Genomic DNA, 26,670 nt, shown 5'->3' with positions numbered 1-26,670 from the left:
TCAGCCTGGAGAAGAGAAGGCTCCGGGGAGACCTCAGAGCCCCTTCCAGTCCCTAAAAAAGGGGGGCTCCAGGAGAGATGGGGAGGGACTCTGGCTGAGGGAGGGGAGCCCTAGGAGGAGGGGGAAGGGTTGGACCCTGCAAGAGGGGAGATGGAGCTGAGCTGTGGGGAAGAACTTGTTTGGTGGGAGGGTGGTGAGAGCCTGGCCCAGGTTGGCCCGAGAAGCTGTGGCTGCCCCATCCCTGGAGGGGTTCAAGGGCAGGTTGGAGGGGGCTTGGAGCAACCTGTTCTGGTGGGAGGTGTCCCTGGATGGAACTGGGGGGGCTTTAAGGTCCCTCCCCACCCACACCATTCCATGACTCCATGTCCCCTTGCTCCAGCAGGTCAGTCCCACGGAGTGGCAGTGGCTCACCCTCGCCCGACGCCTACTCCCTCTACTGCTCGCCCGCTGCCCCCCGCTGCCCAGCCGGCCCCCTCCTCCTGGTCGGACCCCTGGGCGTACGTGGAGGCGGGTGCCGGGGGGGGCAGCGGCTGCTCGACCCCTCTCCCCGCCTCCGAGCCCCCCCTGAAGCCCTACCGCAGCTGCCCCCGCCTCAAGCCCCCCCAGAAACGCTTTGCCCCCTTCGGGGCGCTCAACCCCTTCGCCGGCCCGGCCGAATGGCCAGAGAGCCCGGAGTGGCCCAAGCCACCTTCGGCCCCGTCCGCCCCCTCCTCCTCCTCCTCGCCAGAGCCCTTCGCCCCCCTGGAGGAGCCGGCGCCCCCCCCTCGGCCCCCCAAGGGCTTCGAGGGGGACAGCATCGTCATCCGCGGGGCGGCCCCGCTCTCGCCCGCCGTCCTGCGTGGGGCCGAGGGCGGCCTCACCCGCCTCTACCTGGCCCAGGGGGTCATCGAGGTGCCCCCCGGGGGACGGGGTGAGGGGGGTGCCCCCCCAGCCGCCCCCCGCCCCAGCGGGGACGGGTCTCCCTGGCTGCCCCCCGCCGACCTCTCGGCCCTCTCGCTGGAGGAGGTCTCCAAGTGCCTGCGCTTCATCGGCCTCTCGGAGGACGTGGTCAGCTTCTTCGCCCGCGAGCGCATCGACGGCAGCATCTTCGTCCAGCTCAGCGAGGAGATCCTGGCCGACGACTTCCGCCTCACCAAGCTCCAGGTCAAGAAGATCATGCAGTTCATCAAGGGCTGGCGCCCCAAAATCTAGCCCCGCACTGGGGACCCCCCACCGTTGGGGGTCCCCTCAGCCGCCTGGACCACGGGGCTCTGTCTCACTGCTCCCGTCCTCTGGGGGGTTTCCTCCTCCCCGGCAGCTCGGCCCCATTGCCCAGCCCTCCCTCCCTTTCCCATTTAACACTGGACGGTAATTTTGGCCCAAAGGGGCTGGAAAACACTGGAGTTTGCGTTGAACTGGTTTAACTTAATCCTTGTGGATTAGTGTAATAAACGTATGGGAGAAAAACGAGCCACTGGAGAAGGCTGTGGCTGCCCCATCCCTGGAGGGGTTCAAGGGCAGGTTGGAGGGGGCTTGGAGCAACCTGGGGTGGTGGGAGGTGTCCCTGCCCAGGGCAGGGGGTGGCACTGGGGGGGCTTTAAGGGCCCTTCCCACCCAAACCATCCCATGACTCCATGTCCCCTTGCATTAACTGTCCCTAATTACATGAAAGCCCTGCTGTGGGAGCTGCTCGGTGCTGCCTGCACCCCAGGGAGGTGTCAGGGCCCTGGAAGGAAGCTCCCCTGATCTTGATGGGACCACAGCCACAGGAGGGGCTGGGACCAGACCTCCCCAGCCCTGACCCCAGCTCCTCATCCATGGGGGAGCAGGGCTGCCCCACAGCTCACACCCCACAGTGGGAGCTCCTGCCCAGCTCTCCAGGTCCTGGGGGCTGTTGCATCCCCCCGGGGAGGGCTGAAGGCTGGTTACCCGGTGCCTCCCCCAGCAGAGGCAGGAGGAGACCATGTCTCAGCCCGATTTTGTCCTGGCAGCTTTGAGAAACGAGCACAGCCGTGACAGAAGAAGAGCATCAACCACATCACCCAGCTCCTGTCCCCAGCCCTGCCAGGGCCCAGGGAAAAGGCAGCAGGCCCAGTGAGGCAGCTCTGAAACGAGTGCCAGGTGCGCAGAGATTTAAAGCCTTTTAGTTTAAACTGAGCTCTCCCCAAGGGGAGAGGGCCCTTCTGGCCCTTGGCTGCTTGATTTGCCATTACAGGCGGGTCCATCTGCCAGGGTAACCCCGGCGGCAGCGCTCGGGGCCAGACAGAAGAGCCTGAGGCTCCTTGCAGCCCTGAGGGCTGGCAGAGGTGACAGAGAGGGCCTTTGTCTCCACAATGCCGCCAGCCCCTGCCTTTCCCCCCCAATCCAAAGCCAGGGCCGGGCAGCCCCTTCCTGGGCCTGGCAGGCGGCAGAAGCAGGGAGAGGATCCCAGAGGATTGCCTGAACGCTTTATTTCCCACTGGAGCGGGTTCCCTTCCTCGGTGCCGAGAGGCCGCTGCCCCAGGGAGAGGGGAGGAGAAGCAGGCATGGAGTCCAGACCCGGGAGACGGGGATTTATTGTGCCGGAGGTTTATGGAGAGGTGAGGCCTTGGGGCCGGCGGGAGCCAGGGCTCCGGAGGCGGCAGCGCGAAGGCGAAGGCAGAAGATCTCTCTCCCAGCAAGGAGCCACCAGGCCCAGGCCGGCACGGGACGGACGTGCCCAACACACAGCAGCTGATAAGGCACTTTGAAATGACTACAAGCCACGAGGCAACCCCCTGCCACCCTCCTTTCCTCCCCCCGCCCCGGGGGGGGCCGGGCAGATTAACCTACAGAGAAGGGGGTGTCGCTGGAGAGCCCGGTGGGCCCGGCTCCAGCTGTGGGCACGTGTCGGGTGGGTGGTGGTGGTGTCGGGGCCACGCTCACTGGTGGAATTTCTTGCTGGGGCTGTTGGCGTAGTCCACCAGCAGCTGGCACGGCGTGAACTGGCAGCCGTAGACGGCCTCGTACTTGCGCAGCTTGTCCACCAGCTGCTTGGCTCCGTAGGAGTCTGCGAACCTGAAGGGACCTGCCGGGGACAAAAGGGACGTGTCTGGGCCAAGGAAGCATGAGACCACTGGGTTTGGCCAATCTGTTCTTCTCAAGAAGATCCCCTCCGTCTCTCAGCAGGGCGACACGGGACCCTGCTCCTTGAGGTGACAAATTTTGGGGTAGTCCCAGTGTTTGTAGGAGCTTTCTCCCACTCACATCCCAGCTGCCACCAAGCTGGAGCCAGCCCCCTGTCCTTCCCAGGTGTCAGCCCAGCTCAGCAGCACACTGCCACCTCTGCTGGTGGCTTTTGCTTGGTCCAAAATGCCCATCCTAAAACTGTGAGGGTCCCCACAGGCCAGAGGACATGCTGGACATTCTCCTCTCTTGAAGGAGACGAGCTGGGGCACCAATAATTGGTCTTCCTATTTGAGCCTGAGCTTGCCCCAAGGAGGGGAAGCACTAGGTACTTGGCAGAAGCACCACCTCATGCCCAAGAGCCCTTAGCATCCTTCAGCTGTGACCCAAACCTCAGCTCCTGCCTCAGCCACTGGCCAAGCTGTGGCCACAGCCACCCAGGGGGGTCACAGATGGGTCCAGGAGAACTTGGCCCAGCAAGTACCTTGGCCTGAGAAGTGCTGTGCACCACAGCTGAGGTTGTCAGCTCAGCGTTATCTGAGGGCACAGGGGGGGAACAGAAGGTCCTTGGGCAGCATTTCTCAACTTTCTGTGCAGCATGAGACCAGGTTTCCAGAAGTGCTGCAATGTTCCTGCCCAGGCAAGGAGCAGTGGCAAGACAGAAGACACCAGAGCCACATTTTTCTCTAAGTGCAATGGCTGCTGCACAGAAGCCAGGGATTTCTTAAAAAAGTAGAGCTTCTGCGTATCTCCCATCCCACCTACCCCATGGCTATCACAGCTCAGTGAAAAAGCTGCTCCAGCTGCTCCACTGTGTCCTGGCAGAAATATCTCACAGCAGCTCTCAGGCTTGCTACCTCCTCTCCTGGGGTGGGAATGCCAGAGCAACCTCCCATCTAAAGCCTGACCCAGAGGAGGACACTCAGCCATGTCACACTGCAGCTCAAACCTGGCCTTAATGGCTCTGGTGGCTACAGCCCACTAGGCAAGGCCACTACAAAGCTTCTGAGCCCAGCCCAAAGCCCAGTGAACCCCCTTACCTCCCAGGCACGGCGGGAAGCCCAAGCCGAACACAGCACCGATATCTCCCTCCACGGGGTTGCTGAGGATCCCCTCCTGCAGGCACATGGCTGCCTCGTTCACAAACCTCGTCACCAGGCGCATCTGGATGTCCTCGTCGGTGCAGCTGCAAGGAAAGAGTCTGTAAGGGCTGGAAAGGCACCACAGCAGTTGGGTGGAGGAGCATCTGTGGCCCAGCACAGGTCGGGGGCAGAGATGAGACTGAGACTGTCCCTATCCACATGAGGACAAGGACAAAGCTCTGTGTTGTGACCTGAGGCAGGCAACCAAGAATGGCAAAGGCTCCAGCAGGCCAGATGGGGACTGCTCCAGATGTTTCAATGCCAGGAGGTACAGAATCACAGAATGATATGGGGTTGGAAGGGACCCCTGGAGATCATCTCCTCCGACCCCCTGCCAGAGCAGGGTCACCCAGAGCAGGTCCCACAGGAACGTGTCCAGGTGGGTTTGAATGTCTCCAGAGAAGGAGACTCCACCACCTCCCTGGGCAGCCTCTGCCAGGGCTCTGCCACCCTCAAAGGAAAGAAGTTCCTCCTCATGTTTAGATGGAATTTCCTACGTTCCAGTTTGTGCCCGTTACCTCTTTGTCACCGGGCACCACTAAAAAAAGCCTGGCCCCATCCCCTTGACACCCACCCTTGAACTATTTATAGGCATTGATCAGTTCCCCGCCCGAGTCTTCTCTTCTCCAGACTAAAAAGACCCAAGTCTCTCAGCCTTTCCTCAGCAGAGAGATGCTCCAGGTCCCTCATGATATTTGTAGCCCTCTGCTGTGCCCTCTCCAGCAGTTCCCTGTCCCTCTTGAACTGGGGAGCCCAGAACTGGACACAGTGCTCCAGATAGGGCCTCCCCAGGGCAGAGCAGTGGGGCAGGAGTAGAGTACGACAGGTCCAAGGTCAGGAAGGCAAGGGCTGAACCAACCCTCCTGCCCTGGTAACCCCCACCATAGAGAAGTTTTCCGCAAAGATGCTCAAGCAAATGCTGATAAATTGGAGGATGCCTCACTGCCACTAGCACAGGCTCTTCACAGCCAACAGCCTGGCCAGCTGGGGACAGCCAAATGCCACCTGGAGAGACTCCATGTCCAGCAATGTCCTCCAGCACTGCTTGGTGCAGCTCCTGCTGCGAGGCAGGAGGAGGAGCTGGGCAGGGGGGAGAGCCAGCCCCCCCCACCAGGCACAGCTACTTACACCTCGGGTTTGGCCGGCACTTTGAACTGCGCCAGGATCTCATCCATGCCAGAATTCACGTTCCTGTTCTTCACCCCCTCCTGGTAAATATAAAAGCCTTTCCCTGCCTTGCGACCTGCCGGGGATAAAAAGAGACAGTCAGGTCCTGCCACGTGTCCCCTTCGCTCGTGACACCTTTTCCTCTGATCTGGTTGTGATTCCTGCTGCACGAGCAGATCCTCCCAGCACAGGCAGCTCCTCTGCACTTCAGAGGGAGCCTGTTTGCTGCCTCAGCAAGGACAGAGGGAAGGGGACCCACGTCCAGCTGACTCCCTGGCACGACGCTGTCACTGTGCCAGGCCCCGATGCCTTCACTAGGTCCAGAGGACAGTCAAATAACACCACTGTTTCCATGGCTACGGCAGCAAAAAGACACAGTCCTTGGGAGCAAGGGACAGAGATGACAAGATCTCCTGGGTAACCCTCGCTGCCGGGAGCCTGGTCACAGCAAGGGTCACTGGAGGGTGAGAGCTGTCATGGTCCAAGCCCAGGTCCCACTGATGGATGCTGCTCCAGACACAGCTACCCCTGGCACCCAGTGCCACCCGGGCAGAGTTTCTACCACGTGGACAGGGACATAATTTTGCCTGGCACAGAGCTTCTGAAGCTCAGCTCAGGGCTTGTTTTGCTCAAGCACATTGATTTCCAGCCACTCGCTGCCCCAGAGCACTAGTGCAGGTTTCACAAAGGGACCAGACAGAGATTGATGAGAACTTTGCTGCTGCCTTTGCTCTGGGCGGTATCTTTGCCCACTGCTGCTGTGTCTGCAAAGAAAGGTCTGGCTGCAGCCAAAGGAGACAGCTGACAAGGATTCCCAACCCATTCCCAGGACTATTCTCCAACTGCTCCCACCCGAGGCAAAACAGGCTGATGGATGCTAGTGCTTTTCCTTGAATAAAGGGGAAACAGATTCAATTAAAGCAGCCCAGTGTCTCACCTAGGAAGCCTTTTTGTACCATGAGCTTGAACAACTCGATGCTGCCTCCTCCGAAGCGCTCGCCGAAGGCCTTGCCGAGGTCCTCAGCCACGTGCGTGGCCACATCCACACCCACCTCGTCGATCAGTGTGGCAGCACCCACAGGAAACCCAAAGGCTGTAGAGATGGCGTCTATTTTCTTTGGGTCAACACCCTCCTGTAGGAATGGAAGGGGAAGGAATGGTATCTCTGGGGGAGCTGTTACTCATCTGGGGCCACAGCCTGCAACCAGCCCCGTTAGCTGTTGTTAATTGTGCTTGCACCACTCCTGACTCTCCCCTGGTGCTGTGTGGGGAGGAAAGAGCCCCATCAGATCCCATCAGACCACAGCTCAGCCAAGAGCTGGCTGGGGACAACTAACGGCACTGGGGCTCATTACCCACCTCCCTTCTTAGCCAGGGCTGGCCTCAGCCTGATGGGGGCGAGGAGAAAGCAGAGTTTACCCAACTATTTGGTGGGTGCTCGGTAGGCGACAGGATGGATACTCACCTGGAGAACTCGCACGACTTCTGCCAGCATTGGCCCCAGGCACCTGGTGGTGTAGAAGCCAGGCCCATCCTAGGGAAGAGGACCTGGTGCTGTGTGGGGAGGAAAGAGCCCCATCAGATCCCATCAGACCACAGCTCAGCCAAGAGCTGGCTGGGGACAACTAACGGCACTGGGGCTCATTACCCACCTCCCTTCTTAGCCAGGGCTGGCCTCAGCCTGATGGGGGCGAGGAGAAAGCAGAGTTTACCCAACTATTTGGTGGGTGCTCGGTAGGCGACAGGATGGATACTCACCTGGAGAACTCGCACGACTTCTGCCAGCATTGGCCCCAGGCACCTGGTGGTGTAGAAGCCAGGCCCATCCTAGGGAAGAGGAGCACAGCAGGAAGGTGGGTGAGCACAAACAGCAGGAACATGGACTCTCTGAGCAGCACAAAACCTGTGTTTCACAGCCCAGGCACTGACGTGCAGAGCACACTCACTGAACTCCATTTCTAACAGCATCTTATCCACTGCTAGAATAGTTTTCGGGTTTTTTTTTTGTTTTGGTTTGTTTTTTTTCCCCTTAGGGCTCAGCCCTGTTTGAAGACTTCCATGAACTTACTCCCTGGAAGTTCCAACTAAAGTGTTTCCATTGGAAATAGCACCTGGATATCCCAAGCAGGCTGCAGGAGTCCCCTTGCCTCACCAAGCACAACAGGCTGACAGGGGGAAAGGGGTGGCTCAGCCCAAGTGAGAGGCAGAAACCAGTTGTTTCACCTCTGATATCACTCACAAAGTCAGGCAGCAACAGATTAGCTGCAGACTGTGATTCAGGGCAGCATGTGATGTGGGGGTGAGGGTTGGAGAAGCATCTCCACTGGCCTTTAGAGATGCCTAGAGCACTTTTAGACAAGCCAGTTTTCCCAGCAGCGCAGGAGAGACCTGCTCAGCGTTGCTGGCAAACTCATACGTCAGTGAGAAGTTTGTTCTCAACTGCTGCCTCACTGTGCTCAGTCCTTCTCCCTCTGCTTGGTACAGCTCTTCCCTCTGCCCTTCTGCCCTCTCTGACATCACCTCTGAACCCAAAAAGAGGCAAGTTACGGTCACAGGCCCCTCTGTCCTTGCCGCTTGCAAGAGGAGGTGGTGAGAGTCCAGCCCAGACTCTGCTCCATCTCAGATGGACAGACTTCAGCCTCCTGGAATCTGTGTGGAGAGAGGCTGCCAGCTCCCTGTGCCAGCTGATCAGCCTCTTCCTGCCCCTTCTGCCCTTCCATGGCTGCTTCAAAGGACACTTGAGGGATCAGCTTGGCGCCTACTGCCTTCTAACCTCCATTTTTACTTCTCAGTGTTCACAGCTACATCTCAGCCTTCTCCCAGTGCACAACTCTGCCCTTTTATTTACTACCCCAGCTCACATTTTGTGCGGTGTTCCCTCACCTTTACCACGATGACGACCTTGCCCTGCTTGAGGCCCACAGCAACAGCGGAAGCAGCGGTGTCCTGGGATGTCTTGTCTGTGGTGATGATTTCCAGCAGCTGCATTTTGTCAACGGGGGAGAAGTAGTGCATCCCGATCACCTGGGCAGGAGGAAGAGAGCAGGGTTAACGGGGGAGAAGTAGTGCATCCCGATCACCTGGGCAGGAGGAAAAGAGCAGGATTAAGACAGGCTTTGGCTCCCAGAGTCACTTGCTGGGCCAAGGACAGAGGGAAGCAGGCCAGCGTGGGTTGCAGCGTCCATTCAGCCGCACGTTCCGCTGTATCCCTCTCCAACGGGAGTGCTCTCCATCTCCCCTTGCTCTCCTTGGCTTTCCCAAGGACACAGCAGCTCTTGCCTCAGTGAGGATTTACAGAATCATAGAACAGAATCATGGAATTGTCCAGGTTGGAAGGGACCTTTCACATCATCAAGTCCCACCATCAGCCCAACACTGCCAAAGCTTCAGATCATCGAGTCCCACCATCAGCCCAACACTGCCAAAACCATCACTAACCCATATTTAGGTATAACCCTTACGGGACCACGAGCTCTCTCTGTACGTGTTACTAATCTGGCAGCAAAACCTGCCTGGAAATCTTGGCTGAGCTCAGTCCTCAGACAAATTAGAAGCACTGCGTGATCTGCAGGTACCATCTGAGCTGGCAGCACAGCCACACGCCTGGTGGTGCTTCTGCTGGGCTTTGAGAGTGGAAGAGCAGCCACAGAGACAGACGTGGAGCAGAATTCCCTGCGCTCTGCTTGTGAATGTTTCATTTCTTTTTTATGGTGATGAATTTCAGGGTGAGAAGGCATGTTTCCAGAAACTAATTACGGAGGGAAGCGCAGCCCTCCTCTGGGAGCAGCATTTGTGTGGAGCTCCCTGGGCTGCATGCCTCGCTTTCTTAACAGGAGCGTGTAATCAGCACGTCACCTCCGTGCCTCCTGGAAGCTACACTTGGCACTAATGTCTGTGTAAGTCAGAGGCACCTTGCAGGAGAGCTGCAGACTGCAGAAATAATTAAAGAAAACACACTAATTAACTGATTTCCTATTAGTTTCCCCATAAAGAGCCATTACACAGGTGATTTATCCTGCAGGAGGATGTCATTTGCAAGGATGAACAGGCAAGGCTCAGTTTGCATTTCCGATGCACCCAAGGCCCGACAGCAAAGCAGGGAGAGGCTCATGAAGGTCACAGGAACCTCCAACAGCAGGGACACACGTTGTTGCTCTACAGCCTTTGCAGATGTCCACAGAACTTCTGTGGGAAGACAAGCAGCAAAGGCTTGGGGCAGTAACTGAGCCCCTTGTAGGGGTTTAGGGAACCAGCCAAGGGCAGCTGCACTTTTCATTTGTGTGACACTTTCCAGCTGAGCTCCAGAACTTCCCCACAGCTTCTTGGGGCAACCTGGGCCAGGCTCTCACCACCCTCCCACCAAACAAGTTCTTCCCCACAGCTCAGCTCCATCTCCCCTCTTGCAGGGTCCAACCCTTCCCCCTCCTCCTCGGGCTCCCCTCCCGCAGCCAGAGTCCCTCCCCAGCTTTCCTGGAGCCCCCCTTCTTGAGGGGCGGGCAGGGGCTCCAAGGTCTCCGCGGAGCCTTCTCTTCTCCAGGCTGACCCCCCCAACTCTCTCAGCCCCCCCTCCCAGCAGAAGGGCTCTGTGGACCATGGATCATTTGGAGGCAGAGAGAAAACCCCACCACCCCTCAAGAGATCAACAAGGCTTCAGCACCTCCAAATTCAGCTTCCAGCCACTGACTTTTCTTCCTTTTTTGTTGCTGGGTTAGTGCCTTCTTGAGAAGGCATTTTCCCATCATGGCAAGTCACTCCTACATCTAATCAAAATGTCTGAAGTCTTCCTGGCTAGAATTCTCTCAGCTTGAGTCCTTCCACAGCTTCTCAGCCCCCCTACATGCATTAACATTTCCTGAAGTGCCCTCACCTCCCTGCTGCACCCTGCCTCACCAACAGCACCCTGGGCCTTAGACCACCTTCACCCCTTCCTATCTGCCCAAGGTCCACAGGCTCTTGGGTCAAGGCTTGTCCTGGGGGCAGAGGATGAGCTGTTTCATGCTCTGAGGAGGAAGCACGTGGCACTGGGTACTCACCTTCTCCGGCCGCTTGCTCACAGCAGCGATTTGGCTGATGGGGAGGGCAGAGGTGTTACTGGCGAAGATGCAGTGGGCAGGGATCACCTGTGGCAGGGGGTGCAAGAGTCAGAGTCAGATCCAGAGCGTGATGTGCAGAGCCCCCAGAGACCAGTACCAGCCCCCAGTAACCCCAACAAACAAGGCAAATTTGATTTTCTCCATCAGCGCAGACAGCGTTAGAGATTAATTCTAATTAAGCCCAAGTCAGCCAGGTCTGAATTCCCCTGAACTCTTCCCCAGGGCTGCAATATTAGTCTCAGAGCCCCCACGTTTCTGCCAGACCGTTGCAACCACATTAGACACTGTGGGGAGGGACCTCAGGAAGGTGCACAGGCAGCTCTTTTACCGCACAGATATTTCCCCAAATGTGTTCTCAAACAGAAAACAGCAGTGGCAGCGAGTTAGAGATATTAAGTAAAGGACTGTAAGTTGTGGAGACACCAAAGGACATTATTGTCACAGCAATGTGCTCAGAAAAAATGGAAGGTTTTTTTTGGAGAGGCTCCCAGGAGCCAGAGAATGTCAGAATGTGACTCTTTATTGAACAGTGAATATCCTTAGTGAACAGAAAGGCTGCCCACGCATCAAACAGCAGCACAGAGAAGATGTGACAAAGCCAGCAGCATGGGACAGGACACCCCAAGTCTCCTCAGGGGTCACACATCAAGCACAAGGTGCTCAGAACTGATACTCACAGCCTCCACCTCCTTCAGCACTTTGTGCTTGATGTTAATGTCCTCGAACACAGCCTCGATCACCATGTCTGCCTTCTCAAAGCCCTTGTAGTCCAGCTGGCCGGTCAGGTTGCTGAGAATGGAGTCCCTCTCAAATGATGTCAAACTCTTCTTCTTCACCTTGCCGTTCAGCCTAGGGAAGGAGGGGTCTGTCACCGTCCCTGGGCAGGCCAGCCCAGACTGCTACTGGTGCACCACAAACACCAAGGGCATCCTTAGCTACTGCTAAATCTAGAAGCTAAAGCAACGGTCTGTTGGGTCATCTACCTACCTAAGGAGCTAAGGCTGAATAGACTGGGCCTATTTCGTAGCAATATCCCAGCTCACTGCATAGGGCAACCTTAAAAGAAAGCATTTCTGTGACATCTGATGGTAGAAGACTCCAAAGGATCACAAGTGTCAGGAGTTCCTGACTGCCTGGAAGCAGGGGAGTACTTGGACTAGCAGCAGCCCCATCCCATGCCAAGCAAATCCCTTTTAACCCACGTACCCCTTGAAGACCTGCTGCTGTCCTCTGTCCAAGCCTTGCTGTGCTGTGTCCTTCAGGATGGTCTTCAGTCCTTTATCCACTGAAACCTGGGCAATCCCAGCTCCCATGAGCCCAGCTCCCAGCACCGCCAGCGTCCTGTACAGAAAAGGACCCAGGAGACACACTCAGAGCTAGAAACAGCTGAATTTCCATCGCTGCTGTCAGACCTGCACAGATCCTGTCCACCCAGGTGTTATTTTTAGTGAAGATCTCACTTATGGGTGAGAGACATCCAAACTGCAGAGGACTGGCCTCACGGAGGCTGGAAATCTCTCTGCTTTTGCCACACTGACTTTCAGGACTCCAGGCCACTTGGTCACAAAAGCCTTTCAACAGAGGTCCTCCAACTGCTCCTCAGGCATCCCACTTACTTGACCTCTCGCTGAGGTGCTCCAAACTTGTTCTTCTTGCAGCGCACCTGCCCGTGGTAAAGTCCGATCAGCGCCTGGGACTCCTTGGTCATGGCAAGTTGGCCAAAGCTCTGGAAGAAAGGGGAGAGGGAAGTGGAGAGTTTGACATTTAACAGCCCTCCCCCTTCCAGCAAAAGCACAGCGAGGGGAGCCCAGCCACAGACTGGTGACCTGGTTAGAAAAGGAAGAATGGACACAGGGAATATGTATCCTCTGCACGGAAGCTCCTTCTGTGCTAAGCACATCCCACTTTGCTCCACCACCTCCCAAACAGGCTGCTGGAAAGCAGCAGGAAACTGCTTGTTCAATGTCCTTTCCCATAAACAACATAATTTAAAGCATGTGAAGGAGCGTGCACCTCTAACTCCCTGTCTGGAGAGGCACAGGGAACAAGAGCAGCCACAGGATTTCCACATCCATCTCCTTCCTACCCAGGAAATCGTTCCCAGCTCATTTCCACCTCCCAGCACAGCTTTGGGAGGAGCATTCCCTGGCTGGTCACTGGCCGGAGGGTAAGCTGGAAGCGAGCATGCTGTTTGGGGTCCTTTGAGATCAATGCAAGAGCCAAGAGCATTCCCTGGCTGGTCACTGGCCTGAGGGTAAGCCAGAAGCCGAGCAGCTTGCTTCGGGGTCCTTCCAGATCAATGCAAGAGCCAACTTGCCACTTCTGCTTCCCCCTCCCCAGTGGCAGGACTGTGTCTCACTGGCATGGGACCCTTTCTGCCCCCCGCAATAGCTGGGGCTGTCACTGGGGCTCCCAGGTGAAAGGGCTCTGCCCTCAGACTTTGAGTTAAAAAAACCTAATCTTTAAACAGGCCAGTTCTCACTCACTGATACTATTTTCAGAGGACCACGGACAGGCAACAAAACCAAAGGGCCTGCACCACCTCCCAGCACTCAGGGTGAAATGGGAACACAGTCAGGAAGACAAAAGACAGCGTAAAGTGATAGAAAACTGATGTTGTCTGAGCCAAGTCGGCTCAGGAGAGCCGCCAACGCGACGTCGTTTAGAGCAGGCTCTATCTTCCTCCCGTCAGCGAGAGGCTTGTTAAAATGCCACCAACACAAAGCCTGGAAGAGGATCTGCAAGTCTCCTGTCCTGGGGGACAGAGGGAGGAATCAGAAAAGACACGACACTGACACTTATTATTCTTTAGAGGCTTCTGGGAAGATCTCCATCCTGCTGCTATTCTCAGGGGGAAAAAAAAAAAAAAAGCAGCATTCATTCTTTTCTGCAAGGAACAGAGTATCCCAAGCCTTTTATTGAGCAGCAGACCAGACATGGGTGGAATGTGTAACCAGCACGGACGGGGCATACCCAGGAGGTCACTGGTAAGGTAGGAGGCAGACAGCTCCATCTCAGACCAGGACCTTGGCACCAGGAGAGAACAAAAGGAGCTACAAGGCATGGTGGGATGTGACAGAGAGCAGTGTGAGAAGCTGCTGAAAATCAGTGAGGACTGCAGGGGACAGATGGATTTCACCAGTGGTTTAAGGGGCTGCGATGTCAGAGATGATCCAAATGCAGAGATAACCAGATGGGACCATTGCACGTCTTCTGGGGCAAAGAAACCCAGATTGGTGAAGTCCATCTGGGTATTCCCCACTCAAAAAGACAACACAGGGAGGAACGAGAAAAGGCACAAGCTGTTTTTACAGATGAAGGACCCTGACAAACAGCTCTGTTGTTGAGGACAGGCTTTTGTCCCAGGGCAGGGGCAAGACACCGCTTTGAGCAGCCTGTGACGATTATTGTCCTTTGTGTGTGGTCAAACACAAATCCCCCCTGACCACACCATCTACCGACTGCTCCTCTCCTTACCTGGGATTCGGTGAGGTATCCAGCATCACGCCCCTGATCAAGTCCAGTCTTTACGACCTAATCAAAGAAGAACAATAAAGATACACTGCTGTGAAGTCATGTGAGCCAACAGCTACGCTTTGAGGAGATCCCGTGTTGAGCTGCACCTCCCGTTCTCACCACTGACCCCTCCCCAACAGCCCAGGCACAATCCAGGCTCTCTGGGTCCTGTCCACACTGTTCAAAGCCCAGCTATGAATCCCCCTGCCCTTCCAGCACAGAACATGGATGTTGCTATGATGGCAAGGACTTTTCCATCAGGTTGATTTTTTTTTTACAGGTATCTTGTGGCTTCAGGAATTGTTTTCAGTAGGACGGTGCTCCTGTAATGTCACTGCTCTCAGAGGGGGTTTCATTCACTCACAGGTTTTAGAGAAGTCTCAGCAACAACTTAAATAAGTGAAAAGTCACTTTAAAATAAGGATTCAACCGTGGACACTGTCTGCAAGTAATACAACACCTGGGTAAATCAAGGGACTAGCTTTTCAAGCATTGTGTCGTTATTGCCATGAAAACAGCAGTTTTCCTGGCTACAAACAGATTAACCCAACTCTTTACAAACTGTACAGGAAACCTGGAAAATCTGCAGCCGAGAGTTTCATGAACAAAGTATTCCAGCTAAGCCTTTCCTCCACTAGGATCCTGGATCTTCCCCTTACTGGTACCAGTACCACATAAACTGGTGATGATATCCTGGGAAGCTACTCTGAATTTTAGCACACTTGCTCGATACACCACACAGCCAGCACTCGCCAAGACCGACCTTCTGTGAGGACCAGGATGTGTGGTCTTCAGAGGAAGGAAGGAACCACCCTCCCTCAGGCTGTTGCCGTGTTATCCCCCAGATCCACCTGCTGTTCCCTGGGCCTCACAGGGGGGGTTACCTCAATGATCTTTAGCGGAGCAGGGTAGAGTCCTTTGGTTTGCTTCTGAACTTTGCCCTCCACCGTCTTGTAGACTTGCTGCCTCACAAAGGGAAGAGCCATGGCATAGTCTGTTATCTCTGCAAGATGGGATAAAACACCTCTCAGCACAGTGCTACACGCACCACCAGTCCTTAATGATTAACTGGAAAGATAAGGAGTATAGGTCTGAATATCACACTTCTGCAATAGCAACGTGCACCTCAAACCCAGCTAGATATGTAGGCATCTAGGGCTTGTTCCACTGATGAGTCTCATTTAGGGCTAAAATATGCCAATCCACCCATTGACAGACCAAGCTCTGTGGAGCAGAACTCACATAGAGATGTCATCGTTTTTGGGCTCTGCTAAAGAGCATCAGAGCAGAGCAGACCCATGAGCCTCTTCCCACTCGGTGGCACAAGTTCTAGTAGCAAGTTCTGTATCAAGCTTTGAGGATGCACCATCCTCTGGAGGTGGCTGCTGCTCTCTCCCCAAAGCCTGGCTCCCTCCTAGCACACTTCAGGAGCCACCATGTGCAGCTCTGGCAACGCCACCTGAAGATCAGGTCTGCAGAGCAATGTTTTCTCTACCAACCCACCTGGCTCAAGAGACAATTACACCATGAAATAGCTTTGTTTTGAAGATGGAATTACATAGGAGGAGAAACATAACCCTGAGAAGCAAAACGGGATTATACTCACTACAGCCCCTTGGGATTTGGCTACGATGGCCAGACTTACTCTGCATTAGCCCTTTCGATCTCTTGGCAGACACAGTTCTGTTGGCCAGTCCCCGGGCAAAGCCAATTGCCACCTCCTCCAGGTACTCAATCGTTCGTGCTTCTGGAGTCTTCACGCCTGGCCCTGTGAACAAAAAAGAAGTCTTGAGGAAATGCAGCAGAAGATGAACTTGGCCTTGTTGGACCTCATGAGAGTCACATGGACCCATTTCTCCAGCCTGTCCAGGTCCCTCTGGATGGCATCCTGTCCCTCAGGCATGACACTGCTCCACCCAGCTTGGTGTCATCTGCAAACTCGCTGAGGGTGCCCTCGATCCCACAGTCCATGTAATTGAAGAAGACACTGAACAGTGCTGGTCCCAGTGCAGACCCTTGAGGGACACCACCTGTCACTGATCTCCACCTGGACATTGAGTCATTGACCACCACCCTCCGGATGTGACCATCCAACCTATTCCTCATCCACTGAACAGTCCACCCATCAATCCCACACCTCTCCATGTGTCTTCCCCAGGGCAGAGTAGAGGGGGAGGATGACCTCCCTCGACCTGCTGCACAACTAAGCTGTGCCAACACTGCTGCTACTAAACATACACACAACACAAAACACCACAAAATGGGTCTTAGCAATCTCCGAGGGTGGGTTGCCCAACTTCCAATCGCAGGACTTGCACCAGCAGCACAGGAGGAAAGAGCACAGGGCTGAGAAGGTGGTTGTGAAAAGCCGCTGGAGGCAAATACAATGAGTCATTCATGAAAGAGTAATGCCCAGTGAGTCTGCACAAGGAGCCTTTCCATAAGGAGCCTGCAGGTGAACATGCAGCCTTGGGCTGCCCTGAACTGGCCCAACAACCCTGATGAGGTGACAATTCCATCCTTACAGCTGGGCAACCTCTTTAACCTTCACTATGAACTGCTCCAACCACACCCTGATGCTGTGCAAAGTCCCCAGAGCAAAGCAAACACCACTGCAGACAACTGCTCCCTGAGACAGGAGACACTTCAAGAATAAAAACAAGAGAGAAAAACCCCTCCTTCTTTCACCTCCCACTACCCTCTCCCTCCACCAACAGCTTGAGATCTTCAACGTTAAGGTTTCACCTCTCTTGGCATAAAATCTCGAGAGCATTTACTCAGCAGCCCCCAGAAGCCACTGCCTGATGAGGGGTCTCTCAGCAAGAAGCAAATAAAGGAACGTTTAAATTTTGACCAGCTCATGACAGCTTACTGTTAGGAAGTCTCATCTGTACCCCCGCAGCCATTCTACAGGAAAAGGTCCAAACAAAACAACATATTTCATTTTACCAGCAGCTCAGAAAACTTAACCCAGAGCTGCTGCATAATCTGCATTTCAGCAACAACCAGTGGATCTTAGAGAATTTACTGGAAACTTGAGAACATTTGGGATTTCTGAGCTCAAACCTTACTTCCAAACTCTCTTCCCACCGCGTCAAGGCAACAGGTCCAAGACCTTCAGCCTTAGTGCCCTGATGTGCTACAAGATGCCAACACCTGATTCTCCTGTTCCAGTACCTTGGGCGTTCAACGCCAACCAGCACTGGACTTTGATGCTGCAGCTGAAGAAAAGAGCTGCTTATTTGTGTCTGAGCTGTAAGAACTATTCACTCAAGGGGGTCAAGCCCACGTGTGTGGGTTTATTTGACTTGTGGTTACCTCTCAGCATCCTGTAGTCTCCCGACCCCGGAGCTCCAAGCTGCTGACTCACATCTGCTTTCTTACATATAAGGCACACACCAGAATTAGATCTGGGCAGAGCAGTAAACAGATCAAGAGGATGCTGCAGAGCTCCCTGCTGAAGGAGAACTGATTGCACCCCATGAAATTGCCTCCTGATTAATGCTGGCTCTCTCCTTCAAAGCTCTCTATAATCAGTGAAAGCATCACCCCACTTGAAGCTGCTTTCCCCGAGATGTTGAGAATGAAAAGGAGAACACTCAGCAGAAGGGCTCCTGGCTCTGCCTGCTGTTTGAATGAACCAGGAACGCCTCTAACGCTCACACTGAATTTAGCTTTTGTGTTCCTCCTGATGCACTTATCTGCTCCGAGCCAGGATTCCAAACTGCTCTGCAGAACGTTCAGGTTTCCTTTAAGCAACCCAGTGTCATCACTGGTGTAAAAAGCCACGTTTTCTGGCTCTTAAAAGCCAATTCATATTGAAGCGAGTACATGGTGGTAAAGCTTATTCAGGCAATTCTAGCTCAAGCCCGGGTACCACCCACCCACTTTATAAGCGAGAACACAGCTGAGGGTATCTCATCCAGCTGAACACTGGCACGTGAGACAGAACTGACACAGGGGCTTCCCTTGCACTTCTCAGGGTAGGCAGCAGCACCTTCTTTTTTTTTTATTTATTTCATTTTCCTCACATACAGGAGCTAAGGGCCACCAGGGTGCTCTGGCCACGCTCTGCCCAGGGTAACACAGCTCAGCACAGTGCAACTATGTGGCAGGACCAGCTGGGACAGTGGTTTCCATCCTAACTCCTGCCTGCTCAGACCTTTCAGATGAGGCTGGGGAGGGTTTGTTCCTCTATTTAGTTACCTTCCAAAACAGCCCCGCCTCGTGAAGGAACAGCAGAAGCAAGAAATTATTCGCCAGCTCACTCAGCACTTGGAGGTGCAAGCTGGTCTGCAGTTTGCAAGGAATTTCTGCATCCAACTTGAAGTCAGTTGGCAATTCAGCTGTGGGGGCTGGCTGCTTCTCAAGATCTTGTCACAGAGATTAACATCTGCAGGCGGCATAAGCGCAGACATCGGTCACCTGCTCTCCTTTCATTATGGGCTGCAATCTGTCCCTCTGACATGATAAATGAGGAATGCAGGTTCTTATCTGTATAATTAGCTGATGCAAGAGAGCCAGCAGGCCTGCCCTCTCTGCTAACCTTTCCTTACTCGCTTTGCTTCAGCAGGAGCCTGACAATTCAAGGTCCCCACGCACATTCCTCTAAGGTGGGAATGGAGATTGCACTGCAGAGCATGGGAAGGACTCTGCAGCAGTGGCTTCTCCACCTATTTCAGCAAGGTGGAAGGGTTAACTGATGGGCAGCAGATCAAGCAAGCGAGAGGCATCACGTCTGACCTAGTGGGTCCACCAGCTGGTCAACCAGACCCATCTTCTTTGCTCTGTCAGCACGTATGTTCCTTCCAGTCAGCATCATATCAAAGGCAGCAGGAAGTCCCACCTGGAAGGGCAGAAAGGGGGTCTCAGAATGGGAGCACACCGTGCAGAAGGGGCCATCAAGTAAAGTTTTTCTCCTACTTACCATTTTTGGCAGCCTCTGAGTACCCCCTGCCCCTGGCAGGAGACCCAGCATCACTTCAGGTGTTCCTAAGACTGTTTTCTTGTCCTTTGTTGCTATTCTGTAGTGACAGGCAATGGCAACCTTAAAAAAGGAAGAGAAAAGTAAAGGTTTCCCTGTGAAAGACCACAGAAGAACGGGACAGCCATCACAAAAGTTTCTTCTATGCACTGCCTCAACTTTCTTCCCAACCCTACCCCAATTCCCAAATTCCCTCTGTGCTCACGGGTGGCTTCACCCAGCAAGAGAAGCACACAGTGGCAGATGCCAGCAATCAGCTACGACGCGAACATGAAACTCCCAAACTGAGCCAAGCTACTTTAAAACCTCATCTAGACCATCAAGAGCCAAATTCATTCCCTACACTGAGAGCATGGTCCCATTTACAGATCAGCCACGATACTTGGTTTATCTGGATCACCGCGTTCACATCTGTCACACAGTGTCTGTAAAAAGTTGTGACTGCTTGAGAAATCAGTACCCGACTGAAGAGACTCCGCTCCCACAAGTTGTTCTGTTTTAGTAACAACTTTGCTCTGGGAATTAACCCAGATTCTTTCAGTTTGCAAAATCCTAGATGGAGATTACGAAGCAAATACTGCACCCAGCCAAAAGGACAGAGCAGAGTACGCAGGGCCAGGGTGGAGCCTGGCCACGTTCCCCACGCTCCTCCCTCCCACAACCACCTCTACAAGCGCAGAAGTTGCTGGGATACGAGCCTCATTCATCTGAAAAGCAGCAATTTCCAGCCTGGACTCTGCCAGCAGCATTTATCCAGCTCCAATGCCTGCCGGAAACAGCCGGTTTTCCCTGGGACACTCATCTAAATATTAGCCTGGCCCACGGAGATTCATATTTGATTAGCAGAAGCAGGAAAAATTAGCGTGGCAGAGCCCTGAAGCACAACCAAGCCATTAACTTGCCACAGACTCATTTGAATGGATGTAACGAGCCCAGGTCTCAAATCTCTCACACTGAGTAGCCCTGCAGGCATCCTTGGGCTAGTTTATAGAGACCTGGCACTATGGACTCCCACTGCTGCCTGCCAGGCCCAGAAGGGTTCAGTACCTCCAGTCCCCCTCCCAGGCAGGAGCCGCTGATGGCAGCGACTATGGGCTTTGGAGACTGCTCAATTTTTTCTAGCATCTTCTGTCCGTCCTGAGAGAGCTGAGTCACTTCCTGAGCAGTCTTGCAGGCTGCAATCATGCTGCAAGGGGAGGCAGAAGGGCTGATCAGAGTTGGAAAAGGACTGAGAAAACAGCAGTAAAACAGAGAGCGCTTCAAGGAGTTCATTCCCCTTTTCCCACAAAGCCCCAGGGACTGACAGCCAGGCGAGAGCTATTTAGTCCCCGAGTCTTACACTAACAGACAACACAGAAAGACTACTAAATTCAGGGGGGGTCAGGCACGGGGGCTGCGCCCGCAGGCGGTGAATGAGCTTCCTTGTGTCAGAGCTGTGAAAGCCTTTGGGGTAGAGGAGGAAGGGCCAGAGGAAGCCTCAAAGCACTTGCCAGGAAGGGTGGAGGGAAGAGCCCGGGATCAGTTTTTAGAGGAGCAGATGGCCAGCGCTCCGATGTTGCGCTCCGCCAATTAGAGGCTCCCTGTGCTAATTATTCTTGGGGAGACTGGCAGCATTTGCCAGGCGCAATTCAGGAGGCTTGTGGTGTTGAGACCAGCAGACATCTCTTAAATGCAGCTTGTCCTTTTGCTCTGCTCACCAGGCTACTGCCTCCTTCCCACCACAGCATATATCAAGTCTCTGCCCCGAGCCAAAAAGGTCTTGAAGGGCCCATTTGTAATTCACCCTCTTTCCTCAGAACTTTCTGGTTTTTAATGTCTTTAAACAACTATTCTGTCCTGGGCAATGGCAGGACAAGAAGCCAAGGGCACTCCAGGTCCCAGTGAGAGCACCCACAAGGGTGATCCCAAACCCCACAAGAGCTCCCCAACGCTCAATCCCCTGGGAGGCTGCTGAGATGCTCCATGGGGCAGAGAGCCAGATCCTGCCTCATCGAGGGGCCACACTGGCGGGCTGCCAGGCCCTCAAACCCAGCCTAAATGAAGCCCTGCATGTAAATTATCTGCTCTTGTTGTCTCCCAGACCAAAGGACAATGCTCACTCCGGAGCCAGGAAGGGTTTCCTTGGCTGCAGCCCAGCACGCAGGAAGGAGCGACCAAGTGTTACAGCCAAATGGGGTTTAACGACTTGCCATGTTCCTCTTTATCAAGGTCCTAACTTCTTCTGAGCAACTCTTCAGGCACCCTGTGCCCACTGATCTCATTCCCAGCCTCTGCTTCACCCCTGGGGACACGTGGGCGACAAACCACTTGGAATTCACAGCACACCAGACCATTGGCCCCAGGAAAGCTCTAAAGCCTCCGTACTTACTCGATATCCGCTCCAGCAATGAAAGAGCCTGGCTTCGAAGAAATGAGGACGGCACTTTTGATACCTTCATTGGCCCAGATCTCATTCATCACCTCAGTAAACTCTGCGTTGAGTTGTTTGGACAAAGTGTTCACCTGAAGGCAGCAAAAAAAGGGGAGCAGCATCATAAATAGGGAGCCCAGCAGACAGCGGAGGTTAATCTCTGATTAAGTTCTGGACTCAACCATTCCATCATCAGAAAACACGCACAGAAACCAGACTGACAACAGAAAGCTAAAGCCAACGGTAGGTCTGGATGGATTTTCCAATCTGTCTGGAGCAGCAGTAGCTCTAGAGCACTTCAAGATTTGCCTTCTGCAAAAAAAAAAAAAGGAAAGGAATCCGCCCAACAGCCAGGCCTCTGCTTGGCACAATTATAGCACTTCTGGGGCACTCAAATTGAGACCAGATCTGCTATAAAAGTTAGTTCATCTCGTGTTGTAATATGGCGAGAAAAAAAACTCCAAGAAGAAACCTTGTAGCAGGTCATCACGTAATCTGTTATTAAAAAGTTCCTCCTTAACCTCACCAACGGTGGATTTGTGACCTCAAACACAGATTTTATGAGCTTCTAGGCTGTTTTTATTTTTTTTTTTTCTGTAAATCGGACACTCTCCTTAACCACCTTGAATACAAAAGCTTAATAAGATTTACCAATCTCTTGTGCCAGTAAGAAACAAGCCACTTTAGTACATACAAAGTATTTCCGGGAGGCTTTTTCAGATGTCTCAATAAACACTCACTCTCCTATTTCTACTTTGTTGGGAACTTTGCAAGGCTGCAGGTCAGGAAAGTTCTCAAGTCTTAAATTAGCATTTTCAATGCCTTCTCTGTACAATTCCCACCCTTCCCAGTGATGCCTATGACCCGCCAGAACGGTACCTTTGAGTTTGGGGTGTTGAAACGCACAACAGCAACGTCTCCTTTGATGTCATAGTTAACGTGGGTCCTGTCTGCAAACAAACAGAAACGAGTTATCCTCTTATGCCCAGTGGGTTTGAAGAACGAAAACCAACTCCCGTAGAAAAGCTTTGCACTTACTCTGGAGCGTGGTGGAGGTGGAGATGTTACGGCAAGCATAACCTGAAGGAAAGATGTTGCAGATGTTAAAGGAATTCTCAGTAGTCTCAGCTTAACTGTCCTTTATTAACGCATCCTCCCCTCTCCCCTCATTAGCACAGAGTTTAGGAAAATCCTGAGCACGAGCCAGCTCCTCCTCCTGTGGCTCGGCCTGTGCCACCACCAGAGTTCAGCAGACTCCACGCTACTGAAGTGACCTTCACAGCACAGATTCCACACCGCAGCGGCCAATGCCAGCAATGCCAAACTGCTGGCAGAAAAACAAAATCAAAGCTTTTTTCCCTATAAAGCTGACAAGAGAGGAAGTGAGCGGCACAGGGGGATGTTCTGCCTTTAGCACGCCCAGTTCAACGCTGCTTCACACACTAAGCCAGAGACCTGGCTGCACTTTGGAGAGTTTCAAGCCTGCCAGTGAACTTCTCTGCAAATCACACACAACCACCCCAGAATATTTCTGTACGAACACCCTTCTGCGCCAGTAAGCGGTGCCACCCCCAGTGTCTCCTCACAGATCTCGGGGTGTACATCTGGGGAGCCGCCAGAAGAGCACACGGCGTGTTCATTCTCGCCTCCAGCTACCCACAAAATGCTCGATCCGTCTCTACTAATTACACATGGGAGCACCCAGACAAACTTGTCTTGTTTCAAAGCGCTCAGAAAACTCAGACCGTGGTAGGAAGAAGTTCTTTTCTCTGCGGAGAAAACGTATTTGGCCTGACGATCTCTCTACACCCATAAATCTCAGTTCTATTCAAGCCACCTTGATCTTGACCGAGAGGATCCTCTAACACAGATCCAGGCTGAACCCCTGCCAAAGCTGCTTCAAGACTGAAACCTGGTAAAAGCGTTACTCCTCAAGCCCCGTGGGCACATTCACCAACTGAACGCAGCCATTTACCAGGGGAGGTGTTACTGCCCAACGCTGATAGTGCTCAGGAATGAAACATTCCCATTCCCAGCAGTAAGAGGGCAGAAAAGCCAGTGCAGGGAAAACAAGCTCAAACCCACAAGCCTGCACCTCACCAGGAGGTGTCTTCCCCCTCCCGCAGCCCCGTGACACAGGCTCGGGGCTGCACTTTGTCCCTCTTTCCACCTTGTCCCCGGTGCTGGCAGCGGGGCCTGACCTTTGCTCTCCATTCCCGAGCCCGGGATACACGGGGCAACGCTGCGGGGATGGAAATTCAGTGTCAGTCTGTCCCGGCAAGGAGGTCTGTGTGGCTGTCATGTGCCCACAGCACCGCAGAGACTCAACTGGTTTCCACTCTTGGAAAGTCCTACTTTAAAGTCATTTTCGACTAGGACAATACCCAGATTGTGACTGCTATATCCAACATTGATTTCCCTACATTTTTGGTATGCTGAGCTCGAGTACTCCTGAAAATAAACACCAAGGCTCATTTCCCACAAAACTCAGCCTGGTCTGACTACAATTTCTCTGCCGACAGATGTTCCCCAGCAGAATATCATGCACTTTTAATGGCAGCATTTTAACCTGATAAAAAGCCACATTTTAAAGCTCCACCACTTTAAAAAGAAAGCAGGGGCTGAACTGATTTACTGAACTCATTCCCTTCCATCCCGTCCTGCTGCACTTGGCTGGGCACAGCAGGGAGGAGCTTCAGACCAAACACATCTCAGCTGCAAGGCAAGTGAGAATGTTTTCCTTCCACACCCCCAGCCAGGCGTCTGCCGAGCCTGGGACGTGGGAAGGTAAAGAGCACATCAGTAAAAACTACAACACAGGCAAAAAACACAATCTCCATTAGAAGTAAAAAAAGAATGGCTTAATTAACTTTTTTCTCCTTCTACGATCTAACATGCTCTCCCCTCTGTCATACCAGTCCCCAAACAGCCTGCTTCCACGAAAACCTTGAATTCCACTTTGCCTTTCATTTCTAACAAAACAAAAGATATGAAGTAGGAAAATAATACTAATAATCAAGGGCATGACTGAACAAACCTCACTACATTTTAATATAAACTGTTTTGGGAAAGGTACCGCCACCAGAGTAACACCTGCTTAATATTTGAGTGAGGTTTCTTCAGCCTGACAGTATTCTATTTTAGAGCCCAGAATACTTGTGGGAAAACACATGTAAAACCAAAACCACATTTCCTTGGTGGCAGCCCCAGCACATCTGCTTTAGACGTTGGTTCATTCAGCAGCACCATGGTAACCTGCCAAGATCAGAGCCACAGAAACCCCCCTTCACACCCCTGAAGGAAGCAGCAGCCCAGACGTAACTTCTTCCGCCGTTCCCTCAGCATTCTCTCTAGAAAGGAAGCAGCAGCCCAGACGTAACTTCTTCTGCCGTTCCCTCAGCATTAAAAGCCCTGGATATCGATTCCATTTTCACTACTTCACTCACTCCAATTAAAAGACCATCTAGAGACAGGGACACCAACACTTCAGAGGGTTGCCCTCAGCACTTTGCTGAGAACTTGGATGCAGCAGAGGACAGAGAACACCCCTTCCCCACAGTCCAGCTGTGGCCTGTGCCTTCCCGCTTTCTCTTTTCTCTGTCATTTCCTCAGCTACTTCCCCGTCTGGCACTTCTCCTTCCCACCCTTTCACTCACCCCGACGCGACATGCCACTTGAAGTGGGAAGAGCATCCATGGATGGGTCAGGAGAAGAGCCTTCTTGCAGCCCTGGACCACGCCGAGCACCAGCTGAAGCTCAGGACAACTGCCCACGCCGTCAGCCTGTACCTGATGGCACCGAGCGCCAAACTGCCGGCTGGGAGATGGGAAACTTTGTCAAACTGAGCTTTCCTATCCCCTCTGGGAACCTGCTAGTGCATGGCACGTGGCCCAACAGGTATGGCCAGCTCTGGAGCTCAGTCTTCTGCCTCCTTGCTGCCTTCTGCGTGCTTTTCAGCGAGGTTTGCATCTGATTTAACAAACACTTGGTTATGGCAGAACAACGCTATTAATTATGCTGAGTGTCAGCGCCCTCGCAGCAGCTCCGGGATGGTTTGTGAGGAAGAATATTGCCAATTACAACAAGAAATCTGAGCAACAACAGCCTGAGTGATGGCTGGAGTTACCACAGCTCTGCTCATCCTGGATTGCAGCGCCCTGCTGCTGGAGCAACCTGCTCACGTAGGAACATGCTCCAACAACTGCATGTAGGGCAGGCATTAGGTTTGAACAAAACGCTCCTAGATTTCAGCTCGACACGGATACCAGGCGCTGAGGCCCTTCAAAGCACAGAAATAAGCAGTTTCCAGTGCCTCTGAGCCTTCCCTTCGGCCTCCCACAGGGCAGCTGCTGACTCCTTGCTTCGGCAGCTCCGTGAGGAAGCACCACAACCCAGTGCTGCAAACGCTGCCCAGCTTGGCAGAACACAAAGCAGCACGAGCCAAGGGCTGAGGCGCCTGGATACCAAAATAAAGACAGACTGCGGGGCACCTGGAGGCACAAACACACCTGGGGGTGTTCTCCCCACTCACACTGGGATACCCCCTTCCCACAGACACACCTGCATGTCTGGAGCGCAGCCCTGGGATCCCGATGGCCAAGGACACGGGGACACCCCTCCCAGGCACACACACCCGGGCACTGGGGACACACACGTGTGTAAGGACACAAGGACACCCTCTTCCCGGGGCTCAGCTCGTATGGCGAGGACAATCCTGCCTGAAGGACCCCACACAGGGTCACAGGGACCCCCAGAGCCACACACAGATTCCCAAAATATGCCCATGTGCAAGGACACAGGTCCGGCGAGGCCAGCCAGCCTCGGGGACTGGCGTGGGAGCACGTCACCCATGGGGGCACACACAAACCCATAGCCCCCGTGGGCCCCCAGGACACGGAAGCACAGCCTCCTGCCCTCGGAAAACGTTATGGTAAGGGGAGGCAGGGACATACCAGAGACCCCCCAGCACGATCCACAGGCCGTGGGGACACCGGGACACCGGCGGGGACACCTCCCGAGGCCACACCGCCCGGTGACAACCACCCCCCGCTCCCCGACACCCTGCCCTCGCCCCACTCCGGCGCCCCCCTCACGCGTGGGACCTCTCACAGCCCCACCCTCCCTCCTTCCCTCCCTCCCGTCCCGACACCTTCACGCGTGGGTCTCCCACCCAACGCGGACAGACCGCGCCCACTCCCACCGCCTGCCCCTCCTCCCTGTCACCCCCCCCCCCCG

At 53.9% G+C, this 26,670-nt stretch overlaps 2 protein-coding genes across 2 annotated transcripts in view; one reads left to right on the top strand and one right to left on the bottom strand.

Annotated features, from left to right (window-relative positions):
- GAREM2 (GRB2 associated regulator of MAPK1 subtype 2) overlaps positions 1-1,449 on the top strand; it is an 8,357-nt gene extending 6,908 nt beyond the window's left edge. The window contains 2 exon segments of the mRNA XM_014937549.1: positions 383-442; positions 444-1,449. Of these exon segments, the coding sequence (XP_014793035.1) occupies positions 383-442; positions 444-1,191 (808 nt within the window). The 3' untranslated portion in view covers positions 1,192-1,449.
- A 963-nt stretch (positions 1,450-2,412) lies between these two features.
- On the bottom strand, positions 2,413-23,075 carry HADHA (hydroxyacyl-CoA dehydrogenase/3-ketoacyl-CoA thiolase/enoyl-CoA hydratase (trifunctional protein), alpha subunit). The gene is made up of 20 exons (XM_014937548.1): positions 23,022-23,075; positions 22,474-22,549; positions 22,315-22,385; positions 21,394-21,527; positions 20,073-20,211; positions 18,969-19,088; positions 18,785-18,887; positions 15,687-15,809; positions 14,926-15,044; positions 14,003-14,059; positions 12,142-12,251; positions 11,732-11,866; positions 11,203-11,374; positions 10,466-10,552; positions 8,316-8,456; positions 7,191-7,259; positions 6,370-6,565; positions 5,394-5,508; positions 4,164-4,309; positions 2,413-3,025 (listed from the first exon to the last, which is right to left on the bottom strand). The coding sequence occupies exons 1-20, from the start codon at positions 23,073-23,075 to the stop codon at positions 2,880-2,882; spliced, it is 2,313 nt and encodes a 770-aa protein (XP_014793034.1). The 3' UTR covers positions 2,413-2,879.
- Between the last annotated feature and the right edge of the window lie 3,595 nt (positions 23,076-26,670).

This window comes from Calidris pugnax, unplaced genomic scaffold, assembly GCF_001431845.1.
Source record: "Calidris pugnax isolate Ruff unplaced genomic scaffold, ASM143184v1 scaffold85, whole genome shotgun sequence".
Lineage (NCBI taxonomy): Eukaryota > Metazoa > Chordata > Aves > Charadriiformes > Scolopacidae > Calidris > Calidris pugnax.
Note: the sequence above shows the minus strand (reverse complement) of the source record. Positions and strands in the feature narration are given on the sequence as shown.

Bases quoted from the DNA above. Each gene is read 5' to 3' on its own strand.
- HADHA (XM_014937548.1), bottom strand. From the start codon at position 23,075: ATGAACACGCCGTGTGCTCTTCTGGCGGCTCCCCAGATGTACACCCCG. The intron at 22,550-23,021 runs GTGAGGAGACAC...GAGACTACTGAG, and splicing joins AGATGTACACCCCGAGATCT to AATTCCTTTAACATCTGCAA. The intron at 15,045-15,686 runs GTAAGTCTGGCC...CCCATCTTGCAG, and splicing joins ATCGAAAGGGCTAATGCAGA to AGATAACAGACTATGCCATG.